Source organism: Macaca nemestrina, chromosome 14 (assembly GCF_043159975.1).
Source record: "Macaca nemestrina isolate mMacNem1 chromosome 14, mMacNem.hap1, whole genome shotgun sequence".
In the NCBI taxonomy this organism is placed as follows: Eukaryota; Metazoa; Chordata; class Mammalia; order Primates; family Cercopithecidae; genus Macaca; species Macaca nemestrina.
The window spans coordinates 50,777,275-50,791,534 of NC_092138.1; the positions used below are offsets into that span (position 1 = coordinate 50,777,275).

At 35.2% G+C, this 14,260-nt stretch overlaps 1 protein-coding gene across 4 annotated transcripts in view; it reads right to left on the reverse strand.

Moving 5' to 3' along the window:
• Positions 1–5,776: 5,776 nt before the first annotated feature.
• The window catches only part of LOC105465885 (3-hydroxyacyl-CoA dehydratase 4), a 28,178-nt gene continuing 19,694 nt past the window's right edge, over positions 5,777–14,260 (reverse strand). Inside the window, exons 5-9 of one of the 4 annotated variants that reach the window (XM_024787927.2) lie at positions 13,794–13,900; positions 13,538–13,643; positions 12,930–12,982; positions 10,237–10,362; positions 5,777–9,330 (exon numbers count right to left, since the gene is read on the reverse strand). In XM_024787927.2, coding sequence (XP_024643695.1) covers positions 9,248–9,330; positions 10,237–10,362; positions 12,930–12,982; positions 13,538–13,643; positions 13,794–13,900 — 475 coding nt within the window. In that variant the 3' untranslated portion in view covers positions 5,777–9,247. Of the gene's footprint in view, positions 9,331–10,236; positions 10,363–10,548; positions 10,596–12,929; positions 12,983–13,537; positions 13,644–13,793; positions 13,901–14,260 lie in introns of all 4 variants that reach the window. The other 3 variants (XM_011714541.3, XM_011714540.3, XM_024787926.2) reach the window with 3 other exon arrangements.

Below are 14,260 nucleotides of genomic sequence, written 5' to 3' on the forward strand. Positions count from 1 at the left end.
CCTCTGGAATTGAGTAGTTTAGGTCTGTAGTGTAAATGAGTAGGTCTTCATGGGTTGAAGGACTTCAGATTCCTGGGCCAGCTTGCAACATGAATGGCAAACAGGAGTAGTGAAGAGGAAGTGAGCACTGAAGAACGACTCTTTTTTGAGTCAGCAGCCAGAGACTGCCAATGTCCAAGTAAAGGGGTGAAGAATCAGCCTAGTCTTCTAACCCCAAACTGCCCTTTTCAGTTCAGCCCAGTTTCTTCTCATTCAAACCTTTTCCCTGCTTCTGCCCTTGACAAGGAAACAGAAGAGTACAAAAGGGAGGAAATAAGATGTTTATTCTTTTTTCCGCAGCTCCTTCTTTTTATTTTGAGTAGCATTGAGTATAAGATTTGTAGTATTTTCTTATTCATGGGAACCTCTAAAGATTCTAAATTCAAAACTCCAAAGGTTCTTGCATCTAAACATTCTAAGATATAGATCACCAGAATAATAAGACCTTTTCTCTTGCTATCTGTATGACCTCAGGTGAGAATTAAATTATGACCTTAGGATTTTTCAGTTTATTCTCCAGAAACCAGAAGTCCCTGCATTTTTAGGCCAGATGTTCCTAACTTTATGGAAAGTTTCCTTACAAGTCATCTTCTGTTAGTTTTTAAAAACGTAAGTGGCCAAGACAAATAGCATGCTGAGATGTACTAACAAATTAATGTGTGGGGTTTGAGCCCTGATAGGTTTCTCAGAACTATCTAAACACTCTGACTCTTGATTTGAAAAGTATACATTTGGAACAGATGTTGGGATCCATGCAAGTGCCTAAAATCCTCTTTGTGTTTTATTTGTAATGTAATGGCTCCATGGTAACCAAAAGGCTGTTAATAATCTTTTTTGAAGTTAATTGTGAGACATTAATGTCTCCAAAATGATTTTAACCAGAGATAGTGGTACTGTAATTATATAAGGAGTCAGATTTAAGGATTCAGTTACTATCTTGAAGTAACTTAGTAACGTTGAAAGCAAGCAGCAGTTTTAGAGGTTTAGCAAGCACTTTAGTAAATTGCTGTTTTAGAAGAGAAATCAGATCATTTGGTAAAGAGATGGCGCCTTCATTAAAGCCCGAGGGTAGGTCCCTGTTTGGTCAGTTTGTATTTCTGACCCAACCAGCCTATTCATAGGAACCACTTCAAATGGAACTATGGGACAGAGTGTGGCTGGAACCATTCACATTCTTCATCACTTTTGTGGAAAGACACCCAACAGCATCATCTTCGTTTATGAATGTGTGTCATCACTGCTGTGGTCCTGGACGAGGTAACATGCTTTTATATTTTCTGCGGGAAATACTTTACTGTGATCCTGGAAACTCTAAAATCTCATCTTAAATGTATGATATATATATAGTATTTATAAAGTTGTGTGTTATGTATTTAATCTGTTAATCTTCATAAATACTAAAAACTTCTTTAAAACTACAACTTAGCTCATCTGATTCTTGTCAAACATAGGGAGCTTGTAAGATCATTTCCAGCTAAATTATTAAATATGAAACTGAATAAAAATGATTATTCACTGAGGTTTGGTTTTATTTTTTGGATGAAATGATCTACCTCACAAAGTAGCTGTGAGGGTTAAAATAAATAATACAAAAATATGGTTTATAAATTATAAAATGTTATTGAAATGTTATCACTTTTGTGTTTCACTGCAAATAAATAGGTGTAATGCTTGAACACATTCTTGACATATGTGGGGACTTGGGAAGACAATGGAAGTGTATTAAGAAATTGTTCTTAACGATCAAAACATTCTAGAAGTAGCATGTTAAGATACTTATATAAGTTGAAAGAAAAACAAAACCAAAACTTACTAGTCTTCTAAATATAAGGTACCCTTTGATTTACAATTGAAATTCATTACCTAATTAAGCTGATAGATTTCTTGAAATATATTTCTAGATGCAGGGGTGGTTTTCTTTAAAGAGAGAGTTGCACACACAATTATAGGCATCTATTATGTGCCACTATACAAGTTTCTGGGGTACAATCTGAACAAAACGTGTTATCCCTGCTCTCATGGAACTTACGGTCAGAGAATATAAATCACCAAACCATCATGAAGTAAGAACAGAACATGTTATAAATGTCCTACTTCTGCAAAGCCCTTTATAATTTGCAAAAGTTTAATTTACCATATGTCATTTGGTCTTCATAATAACTTTAAGCAGTTAAGGAAACTGGAACTCAGAGTCATTCAGTTAGTAAATACTGGAGCTTGATCTCAAATCAAACCTAGTGCTCTTAATTCCAGACCACATTATCTTTCACAAGACCCCATCACTCAGCTGAATACCATGAAGTAACAGTAGACACCTACATTTATGTGATGAAGTAAGGCATGTTTTTACTAATTGACTTTCATATGGAATTAACTAACCTTATTTTAGATGAGATTTAAAACTCCAGCTACCCTTAGCAAAAATAAACTAGTTAGTAATTCTTATTTGGCATGTTAAAAACATGTTCAGAACTACTATTTAAGGATTTTTAAAGCCATAAAAATTCATCTCTGTTGTGAAAACATTGGTGGCTTTTATATAAGTAGTTCTTATTAGCAGTTTTCTCTCTGTCCAAAGCTGAAATAATTTAGACTCAAAAGTAGTGGTTTTCAAACTTTTCTCTGCATGAGGCTCATTTGAGGAGTCTATCAAAAGGTAGGATCCTGAGCTTATTCCCAGAGCTTCTGATTCAACTATCTTTAGTGGAGACCTGGAATCTGCATTCTAAACAGGTGACCTTGTTAATTGTGGCTGTTGCTCCCTGAACATACAATCTGAACACTACCCTGGTGAAACATGTCATATCAACATTAGCATATATATAACTCAGACCGAGAAGAATATTAAAATTATCTGAACCAATGGGAAACATTATAATTATTACAAAGCAATAATAAATAAGTGGAAGATAGATACTGGGTAAAGGGAGATAATTTTTAGCATATTTTAAACTTAATTTTAAATCACTTTAACACTTTAGTATCATGAAATGTTTTCTCCATATATAAACTTAAATAATTGTAAGATTCTTTCTTTGGGGAAATATTTTGGACATTGAGATTATATCTATTTGTACTTCTGAAATAAATATGGATTCTCACATTTGACAACTTGCTCAAGGCGGGCAAAGTAAGGAATAGTTTTAAAAAAGAAAAACATTAACTTAGGGACCTTAGTGAGATGTAGTTACCATATTATTAGATTGAAATGTCTAGTTTTCAGCAAAAAAATAAATAAATAAATAACAAGGCATGCAAATAAACAGGAAACTATGCCCCTTTCAAATGAAAACAAAACAAAAACTATCTCTGAAAAAGACTTGATGGTGGATCCACTAAAGGCTGTACAACAACTGCCTTAAGGATGTTTTTTAAAGAACCAAAGAGCATGTGGAAAAAGTCAAAAAAAAAAAAAAAAACAACAATGGATGAACAAAATGATAGTATTAATACAGAGAATATCTAAGACGATACAAAAAAGAAATTCAGGAGCTGGAAAGTAAGATAATTGAAATGAAAAACTCACTAGAGGTATTCAAAGGCAGATTTGAGCAGCAGAAGAATCAGTATACATGTAAATAGGACAGTGGAAATTATTAGAGTCTGAGCAACAGAAAAAAAATTGGAAAAAAGTGAACAGCGTATAAGGATCTGTGGGACCCATCAAGCAGACCAATGTACACATTGTGAGGATCCCAGAAGGAAAAGAGAGAAAGAAAGGGGCAGAGAGAATATTTGAAGAACAGCCAGATAATGACCAACAAACTCCAAGTAGAATGAATTCAAAGAGATCCACACAACTATCAAAAGCCAAAGACAAAGAGAGAATCTTTAAAATAGCATGAAAAAATCAATTCATCACATATAAGTGTGATGAATATCAGATTTCTCATCAGAAACTTTGGAGGCCAGAATGCAGTGAGCTCCATATATTCAAAGTGTTAGGAAAAAAATATATCATCAACCACATTTCCTGTATTTGGCAAAACTGTTCTTCAGACGTGAGAGAGAAATTAAGACATCCCCAGATAAACAAAAGCTGATAGAGTATGTTACCACTAGACCTGACCCTGCCAGAAATGCTAATAGGGGTCCTGCAGGCTGAAATGGAAAGACACTAAACAAAAACTCAAAGCCACATGAAGAAATAAAGATCTCAGTAAAGAAAAATACATGGGCAATTAGAAAATCTACTACTTTTTGTTTTCTACATAGAGACTGTTGCATTTTTAAAAATTGATTTTGGACACACAGTGTATATAATTTTGTGAAACTTAAAGAAGTGATTGACAGAGATACAAAGAGCAGAATTTTTGTATATTTTTGAAGTTCAGCTGGCATAAGTCCAAATTACCTTCAGGATATTAAATGTCACCCTATGGTTACCACAAAGAAAACAGCTACAGAATATACACAAAAGAACTGAGAAAGATACTTAAATGCTTCACTATAAAAAAGTAAACTACACACAAAAGATGACAGTAATGCAGGAAATGAGGGACAAAAAAGCTAAGCTATGTAGAAAACAAATAGCAAAATGACAGGAGTAATTTCCTCCTTATCAGTCAGCTTCAAAAAGGAGGAAAATTCTGACATATACAAAATGGATGAAACTTGAGGACATTATGCTAAGTGAAATAATCCAATTACAAAAGACAGATACTGTATGATTACATTTATATGAGGTACTTAGAGCAATCAAAATCATAGAGACAAAAAGTAGGTGGTTGCCAGGGACAGGGCAGATGGGAGAATAGGGAGCCATTGCTTAATGAGTATAGGATTTAAGTTTTGCAAGGTTAAAAAAAGTTGTGGAGATGGATAGTGGTGATGGTTGCACAATATAAATTACTTAATACTACTGAACTGCACACTTAAGAATGATTAAGATACGATACTTTATATTTTACAACAAAAAAATTTCAGAAACAAGTTGTCTTAGATATGCTTTCAAAATATCTAATGGTTCCTATTTCATCTATGTTACTTAAATTTGAGAAAGTAAGCCTTTGTCTATACTGTAGAAAATGAAATAGGGATTTGGTGAACATACAGTTAAGACAGATAGTCAAAGAAATCAACTTTGCGATCTTGGTAACATCCAATTAACCAGATAGTTACTGTCTTGACTTCACTATGTCTGGGTTTCTTAACCTGGGGAACATGTACTTAAGTGGAAAAAGAAATTACATCTTTTTTTCACTAACTGATAATGAAATTTAGTATTCCTTTCCATTACAGATACAGGCAACCAACCACAGTAGTATTAACAATTGTGTCGTCGCCAAAGGAAATGGCAGATCTTTTTATGTTACAATTGTTGCAGATATCTCAAATTACTGTCAATCCTCATTTCTGTTTTAAAATAATTATAAATTCACTTGTTTCTTTTGGTTTTCAATTTTAAGAAGTTTAAGGTAATCTGGTTTAAAAAAATTAAAGCATTACTTAATAACGAAATTTTAATTTATTATAATGACCCAGTAAAGTGTAGTTCCTCTAATTTTCTCTTCATTTTAGTGATTGATTGTACACGTACTTCAGCAGTGTAAGTAGCCATCTTTATTGGGAGTGATTAAGATTAACCACCTAAAATTTGCAAAGCGTTTCTGTTCTCCTTGCACACTAAAGCTTTTAGTAACTTTTCTAAAATTTAGAAGATAACTATAAAAGCAGAAAAAAAAAATGTAGCTTTTTAAAAGGATAATTTTTTAAAATCCAAATATATTTATAAATATTTCAAGCAGCCTAATACTCAATTGTTTCTTTCCAAATATTTACTTTAGTGGAAATAAGTGACCCGTTTTTTAAATTACATTTTTATTAATCCATTCTCACATCACAATATTTTTAATACCTTTTTACATAGTTACTAGATAAGATCTTTATAATTCTTTACCAAAAATTGAGTGATACATCAATGATACAGCAATGACTATCAGTTATTCACACATTTTTTTTAGATCTTCAAGGAAAGTATTTTTCAAAACTGTGAGAACATATGACTTACATTACAGTAACTAGCAATAATTTAGTAATAATCGAAAACATGAATTTTCCTTTTTAAAAAGTACTTACTATATTTTTATACCTTTTATCTTCCTGTAATGTATGTGTGTGTCGTGATTTTTAAAATTAAAAAGAATACAGAATGGGGCATCATTTGTGTATTTGCTAAAGGTTTACTATTTTCATCAGGGTCTTCTCTTTTGAGCTAGAGTATCACTCCGTCACCCAGGCTGAAGTGCAGTGGCTCAATCTCTGCTCACTGCAACCTCCACCTCCCAGGCTCAAGTGATTCTCATGCCCCCAGCCTCCCGTGTAGCTGGGATTACAGGCATGCGCCACCATGCCTGGCTAATTTTTGTATTTTTAGTAGAGATGGGGTTTCACCATGTTGGCCAGACTGGTCTTCAACTACTGACCTCAAGTGATCTGCCCACCTCAGCCTCTCAAAGTGCTAGGATTACAGGTGTGAGCCACCATGCCTGGCCAGGGTCGTCTTTTAAGGCATCAAAGCCTAAATAACTTAAAAGATGTTAATGAATACATGACATTAATGAATACTCTATCAGAGCACTAGGGACTGAATCCTGGTATCCCCCATTAAATTCACATATTAAAGATCTAATCTCCAGCGTGATGGCATTTGAAGCTGGAACCTTCATAAATGGGATTAGTATCTTTACAATAAGAAACAAGGGAGAGATGGTTTTTCCCTCTACCATGTGAGCATATAGCAAAAAGGCATCCATCTGCAAAGCATGAAGAGGAATCAGCTAGCACCTTGGAACCTCATCAGGAACTTAATTGTCTAGCACCTTTATCTTGGACTTCCTTGCCTCGAGAACTGTGAGAAATATATTTGTTGTCTAAGCTACCCAGTTTATGGTATTTTGTTATAGCAGCCAAGCTGACTAAGACAGCAATTAGTACCAAGAAGTACGGTGCTGCTATAACCAATACATAAAGATGTGGAAGCAGCATTGACATTAGGTAACAGAAGCTGGAAGAGTTTTGAGGTATTAGAGTACCTGGAAGAGTACTGGAAGAGTTTTGAGGGACTAGTTTTTTTGCTAGAAAAGGTCAGTATTGCCATGAAGGGACTGATAGAGGTGATTTTGGTCAGGGCTCAAAGACAAGAAGGTGGGAGAGAAAGCCTCCATCTTCATAGAGTACACGTAAATCACCATGAATAAAATGTTGGTAGACATATGGACAATAAAGGCCATTCTGATGAAGTGTCAAATGAAAATGAGGAACCTGTTATGGGAAACTGGAAGAAAGGTGATCTTTGTTATAATATGCCAAAGAACTTGGATGATTGTGTTCATGTTCTAGTGTTCTGTGGAAAGTAAAATTGTGAGCCATGAAATTAGATATTAAACTGAAAAGATCTCCAACCAGTGTTGAACCAGTGCCTTGGTTTATCTTGACTGCTTAAAGTAAAATGTGACCAAAAATGAAGATAGACTTGTTAACCAAAACGGAACCAGAACTTAAAGATTTGGGAAATTATCAGTTTGTCTGCATTACAAAAAGGTAAGAAAACATGTTTGGTAGAGAACACTAAGGGTGTAGCTGACCAGTCATCCAATTAGATTTGTGTGGGTGCGAACCACAGACCTAATCAGCCACCCTCGCAGGAACACTGCCAGTTTGTATTGAAAGGAATGGAGATGGGACAGAATGAAGGAAGACTGTTGGACTTCTTGGATTTGGGACCATAGAGCTATTCAGCTGTAAATGTACACTATTCTTCAAGAAAAGGAGAGACTGACCTCAAACGGTGATTCAGAGGACATCAGGGGTACCTTCTCAGTTTCAAAAGGGGCAGTCATTGCCTTGGTTTCAACAGGCCTGACAGCTTCTGCCTGGTGATATAGGGGTCATCCTCCTCCAACATAGTCCTGGGGGCAATACCTCTGCCTCACTGGGTCTTGAAGCCAGAGTATCAGGCCAAAGAGGATTATTCCTAAGCCTGAGATCTCATGGTGTTTGCTTGCTAGGTTTTGGACTTGTTGGGGACCCATTACACCTTCCTTTTTTCCTGTTTCTTGCTTTGTGTGTCCCATCATTGTATTTTGGAAGCATATAACTTGTTTCATTTCACAGGTTCACAGCTGGAAAGGAATTTTGCCTCAGGATGAACTATACCTTGAATCTCACTCACATCTGATTTAGATGAGACTTTGGACTTTAGCATTGAGGCAGGAATGAGTTAAGACTTTTAAGGCTGTTGAGATGGAATTTATGTATTTTGCATGTGAGGAGGACATGAATTTTGTAGGGCCAGGTACAGAATGCTATGGACTGAATCTTTGTGTTCCCCCAAAATTCATGTGTTAAGCCCTAACCTCCAATATGATGGTATTTGGAGGTGGAGCCATTGGGAGGTAATTAGGTCAGGAGGGTAGAGCTCTCATGAATAGGATTAGTGCCATTATAAGAGACACAAGAGAGTTGATCTCTCTGTCTCATGTGAGGACACAGAAGGACATCTATCTGCAAACTGGGAAGAGGGCCCTCACCAGGAACTGCATTAGCTAGTGCCTTGATCCTGAGTGGAATTCCCGGCCTCCAGAACTGTGAGAAGCGTTGCTGTTGTTTAAGCCATTTGGTTTATGGTGTTCTACTTATAGCAACTTGAGCTAAGATATAGGGCTTGGAAAGATACTTAATTTTCTAAACATATCTAATGTTTAGAGTGAGTATTGAATTATTAGCTCTGAAGACAGAAATCTGTCTATAAAATATGTTATTCTAGGCAACTGTGGAATATCTTTTCCATCCCTCCCCTCCTACAGATCTATTTGGGAACTCGGAAGTGAAAAAGAATACATGTAATTTAGGTTATCAAGTTTGGTTTCTTAATTTAATTGAATCTATTGCAGTTAATCTCCTATTTCTCATTAAACTTACAGGAAAATAATCAGACTACATACAATGTAAGTGTAACTTGTATAAAATCCAAATGAAGCAGGAATTTTGGTGAAGCAGGGTATGGAGAATATATATGTCTTAAAAATACAATGTGTGAAAAACATAGCCTGTTATGTCTACAGTTTGGGGGGTATGTGCAATCATTTCATGTAATGGATTTTTATCAAACATAAGGTATTTTTCCACCAGAATACTTCCTGTGTTGTATTTACTGCGGTTGAATCCACAGCCTGTCTTTTCTCATGTCACACTGGAATGCTGTACTTCACATTTTCTTTTTTTTAATGGGAAAGATTCCGAGGATGTCTCTTCTTTCTGAGTACAGATGACTGTAGGTAAAATACATACCTAATATGGAGAAAGAAGTTGCCAAAGTAAGTAACGTTAACTATTTCTCTGGAAGGAACAATGAGTTTAAAATACAGTCAGAGTGCTGCCCGAATCCAGGGAGAAGACACTTGCAAGGGAGATGTGAGAAGGAATGCTTAAAGAAGTGTCCAGATTTTATGCAGAAAGAGAGGTAAATAAAACTCTTCTATCCTACTTTTTTTAATGCAAGGAATTGTCTTCCTTTCTTTAGCATAGCTCTCTCCACCTCCCTCTAAAGTTTCACATTTTTGTCTTTTCTCTCTATATGTTGTTCTTATGTTTGATATCTGTTACCTTCTAGAGATAATCATTATTTTGGGGATTTGTGAAGGTTAGAGCTGGGAAAACAAAAATTTAATAGTGAAAGTTTTTTTCCCCAATTTCCTGGAAAATGATTAGGTTTAATGATCAAATTTATTCAAGGGTAAGTTTTTGTTCCATACATTTTTCTTGAGTCTCTAACACTGACTTCCATTTGCCTGATAGGAAGTGCTAGCTTGAAAAGCGAAACAAACAAGAAACAAAATGGATATAAATGGAAAAATCAGAAATAGCCAGTTCTTCTTAGTTTGACATCTAGGTTTTATTTGTAGATACCTGTGCACATGGTCAAAACTTCTATATCTCATACATAATGCAGCTATGTTTTCTGATAGTAAAATTGTTCTTATTTGTACAGTGAAAGGGAAATATATGATCCCATGATGCCTGGCAAAAAGCATTATAACGTTACTCCAGGGGCCTCACTAACAAGATCTAGTTCATCATGTCAGGCTTCCTCTCTGGTCTCTCCCATGTTTACCAACCTGTATATTAAGGTAGATGGCAAGCACTAACCAAAAAGCACAGGAAAAATGCAAAAACAAGACCAAAAAAGTCACTTACCTATAAAGAGCATCATGAGATATATTTTCAGCACATATGGGAAATAGATGGATAAGTCAAAGGGCAGCTTGGTGGAATAAGTGCCAAATGATTCAAAATAAGGCAGCGATTGATAGATGGCAAATGCTGTTAAAAAAGAAAAGCATCATGAAGGTTTTCCTCAAGTTGTTACAGGGATGTGTATATATGTCTTCATAGTTGTAGGATATTTTGAATTTGATAATGACAGTTTTGTAATAGTTGCTGAATCTTTTTGCTAAACCTAGTTTAATATAGAAATCTGCGAAATTATTAAGTTGGCAAGGTGCTTACAGCAGTATGACTTATTGAATGTTTGTCCATGGTATACTTTATCGTGCCTACAGAGGAAGAATTTACAATGTTTTTTAAAATGTTATCTCAAAATACATTTGTCCACCTAGCCACAAATAGGGGTGATAGACAGATGAACTTGGAAAATGGTGCATATATTTTCCTCTTAAGAGTTTCACAGCATGTATTAACATAGTAGAGATTGTGAGAAATTCTGCAATAAAAAAAAAAAAAATACCACTTAACCTTTCCTCAATCTAACTGGCCTTAGAATATCTGCTTCTTCCTCCTTAACCACCAGTTGTACTTAATAAGTATTTTGAAGAACTCTATGAGAAATGCTGGCCTAAATTATTTTGAGGGAGGGAGCTGGTATCAGGTAAAAAAAGATGAAAGTTTGGTAACATTGTATCCCATATATAGATATTTTTGGTAACATTTCATGGAATGAAATGGTAATATGCTAACATTATGTAAGATGTTATCATTAGGGTAAGCTGGGTGAAGGGTACATGGGAATGGTGTACTATTGTTGCAATTCTTATGGGTCAAAATTATCCCTACATAAAAAGTGTTTTAAAAGAGAAAGATGAAGAAAAGGCAGGAGTTCACAACTGTTAGAGCCAAGTGGAGGTATGAGTAGCATCATTACAGGATCTGCCACTGACACCAAACATGCAGTTTAAGGTTAACACAGGCTGCACCTATGTCTCTAGCATTTTATCAGTATAATTAGTTGATCTGGTTATTTATATAAGCTTTGTTTTTATCTTACATTTGTCAGATGGGAAATTATAGTCATTAAAAATTAGTAAAGTTATCAAAAGTTTAATAGGTTTATTTAACTATGTAGTTTTATACTTTGGGACATCTAACATACAGAAACATATAAAGATAAAATTTCAATTACCTGTATTCCACCACCCAGAGTTAATCATTATTGACATTTTTGTCATATATATCTCTAGACTATTTTCTGCATATACCTTATTTTGTAATTGCAAGAATAAGTTTATGAAGTGAATAAAAGAATAAGGGTTGTATGGCAACCATATAAGAACATGGCTTTCCTAGAAAGGAAAAGGATTCGAATTATGGAATAACAAGAATGCAAAAGTTTCCTATACATTTATCCATCCCTTATTCCTAGGAAGGGATTAGTTATATTTCTACCTTATTATTTTATATATTCTTTTAAATGTGATTAACTTTTAATTGGCAAATCATAATTGTATACATATATGAAGCACAATGTGATGTTTTGATATATGTGTACAATGTGGAATGATTAAATCAAGCTAATTAACATATCCATCACCTCACTCATTTCTTTGTGGTGAGATTTGAAATTTACTCTTAGCTATTTTGAAATATACATTATTAAGTACAGTCACCCTGCTGTGCATTAGATCTCAAAAATGTATTCCTTCTAACAAACTTTGTACCCTTTGATCAACAACTCCCCATTTCCTTTCTATATTCTCCACAGTACTATGATATAATAAAGACATGTACATGATATTTCAATGAGAGGTGATTTGATTCTTAAAGAATGGACAATCAGGTTTTATTTGTGGATTTCAAGACAGTTATTCTCTAGATCCATTTGGCATAGTCTATTCCAAAATTAATAATTCTTCCTTTTGAATCAAAACAAACTTAGAAATTCTAACATGATTTACAATAACTTAAGCTCTTTTTATCTGCTCATCAGTAGATAGAAAATACATGTTTTTGTTTTATAACTGGCTTTTATATACTTTGTCAATGTCATCATTTTATGTTAAATCTATGTCCTTATGTTTTTCCCTTAGTTACCTTAACATGCTTTCTTATTTTATGCCTTCAATTTTCAAAACTTTAATCATGTCTTACAGAATGCTCCTTACCAGTCTACCAAATCCATTGCAGAAGAAACCATATGTCCTCCAAATATCCTCAAACTCTGCAAACTGATGCTCTGAATGATTTGATCTTAAGTTTTAGGTTTATATTTAGGCTATATAATTAGCCTACTCATATTATATTCAATAATTCATTCTGTGTTTATTGAGCATATATACTGGTGCATAAGAGGAAGGAAGGAAGCAAAGAAACAAGACACAGACATCCTTTTACCCCCACGGAGCTTAGAGTCTAGTCAAGGAAATGGACATTAATCAAAGAATCATACAAATGTGTAATTATGCTGAGATAAGCCCTATAAGACAGCAGCCCCCAACCTTTTTGGCACCAGGTACTGGTTTTGTAGAAGACAATTTTTCCACAGACCGGAGGAAGAAGGATGATTTCAGGATGGTTCAAGCACATGACATTTATTGTGTACTTAATTTGTATTATTATTACATTGTAATAAATAACAAAATAATTATACAACTCGCCATAATGTAGAATCAGTGGGAGCCCTGAGCTTATTTTCCTGCAACTAGATGGTCTCATCTGGGGGTGATGGGAGACAGTGAAAGATCATCAGGCATTAGATTCTCATAAGGAGCATGCAACCCAGATCCCCATGCACAGTTCACAATAGAGTTTGTGCTCCGATAAGAATCTGATGCCTCCACTGATCTGACAGGAGGTAGAGCTCAGGCGATAATGTGGGTGATGGTGAGTGGCCATAAATACAGATGAAGCTTCACCTGCTAGCCCACTGCTCACCTCCTGCTATGCGGCCTGGTTCTTAATGGGCCACAGACCGGGATCATAGCCCAGGTTGGGGGCCCCTGCTATAAAAAGATTCATGATGCTGTACCCAGGGGAACTCAGTTGAGGAAGTCAGGGAATGCCTCCCTCAGAAAATGATGATTAATCTCAAGGTAGAGTTAACTAGTTGCTGAGAGAGGGTAGGATACATGGTAAATGGTAAGTGGGAAAGAGTCTCACCAGAGGGAACTGAATTTCTGTGCATTAAAAGTTAAAAATCATAGACGCTCTAAATGTTAACCTCTTTTTGGTGAGTAAGCAGACTCTGAGAGGTTAAATGAGTTACCCAAAACTCATACAGTGAGTTAATGAAGGGAAGGACTCAGATGCCGTTGCTTTCTGTCCAGTATTTTGTCTACTGTGCAGAGCTGCTTCCCTCTTCAACTTTGCCTCTTTGCATCAAGGGAAATATGCCAGGAAAGATACACTGAGTGAGCTAAGCATTCGCAAAAATAGTAATTTAATCATCAAAAACTTTAGTGAACCATTATAACTAGATGGCTTTTGTCAGTAAGCAATACAGCAAGTCACTCTTTTCTTACCTTCAGCGAGAACACACAAAGGATAAATTGGCATCCATAGTGTTTGACTGAGCCATGTCAAGACAGCATAGGATATTCCTATGACTGATAACATGCTATAAGTGTACCTGAAAAGAGATGAAAAGCTCATAAACATCATTTTCTGCTAATACCTAGGAAATAGGAGAAATGACTGTACTGTGTAATTAAATACAGAGATACAACTGGAAAGTGTGCAAATTATGTATTTTATTTCCTATAATTTAAGCAAGAGATTTTTTTTTAAATGGGGGAAAGGGACCATGTCAATCTGGCTTGTCTCATGGGGTAGATCATGAATAATTATAAAGCTAAACAGAGCAAGTAAGTCTTACTCCCTCCTCAGAAAAATACAGTAATAAATTTCCTTGATTAGTGACTTCAATTTCATTAAAAACCAAGCCCATTTTTTGCACCAAGCAGCTAGGTTTTTTAATGACAGACATACT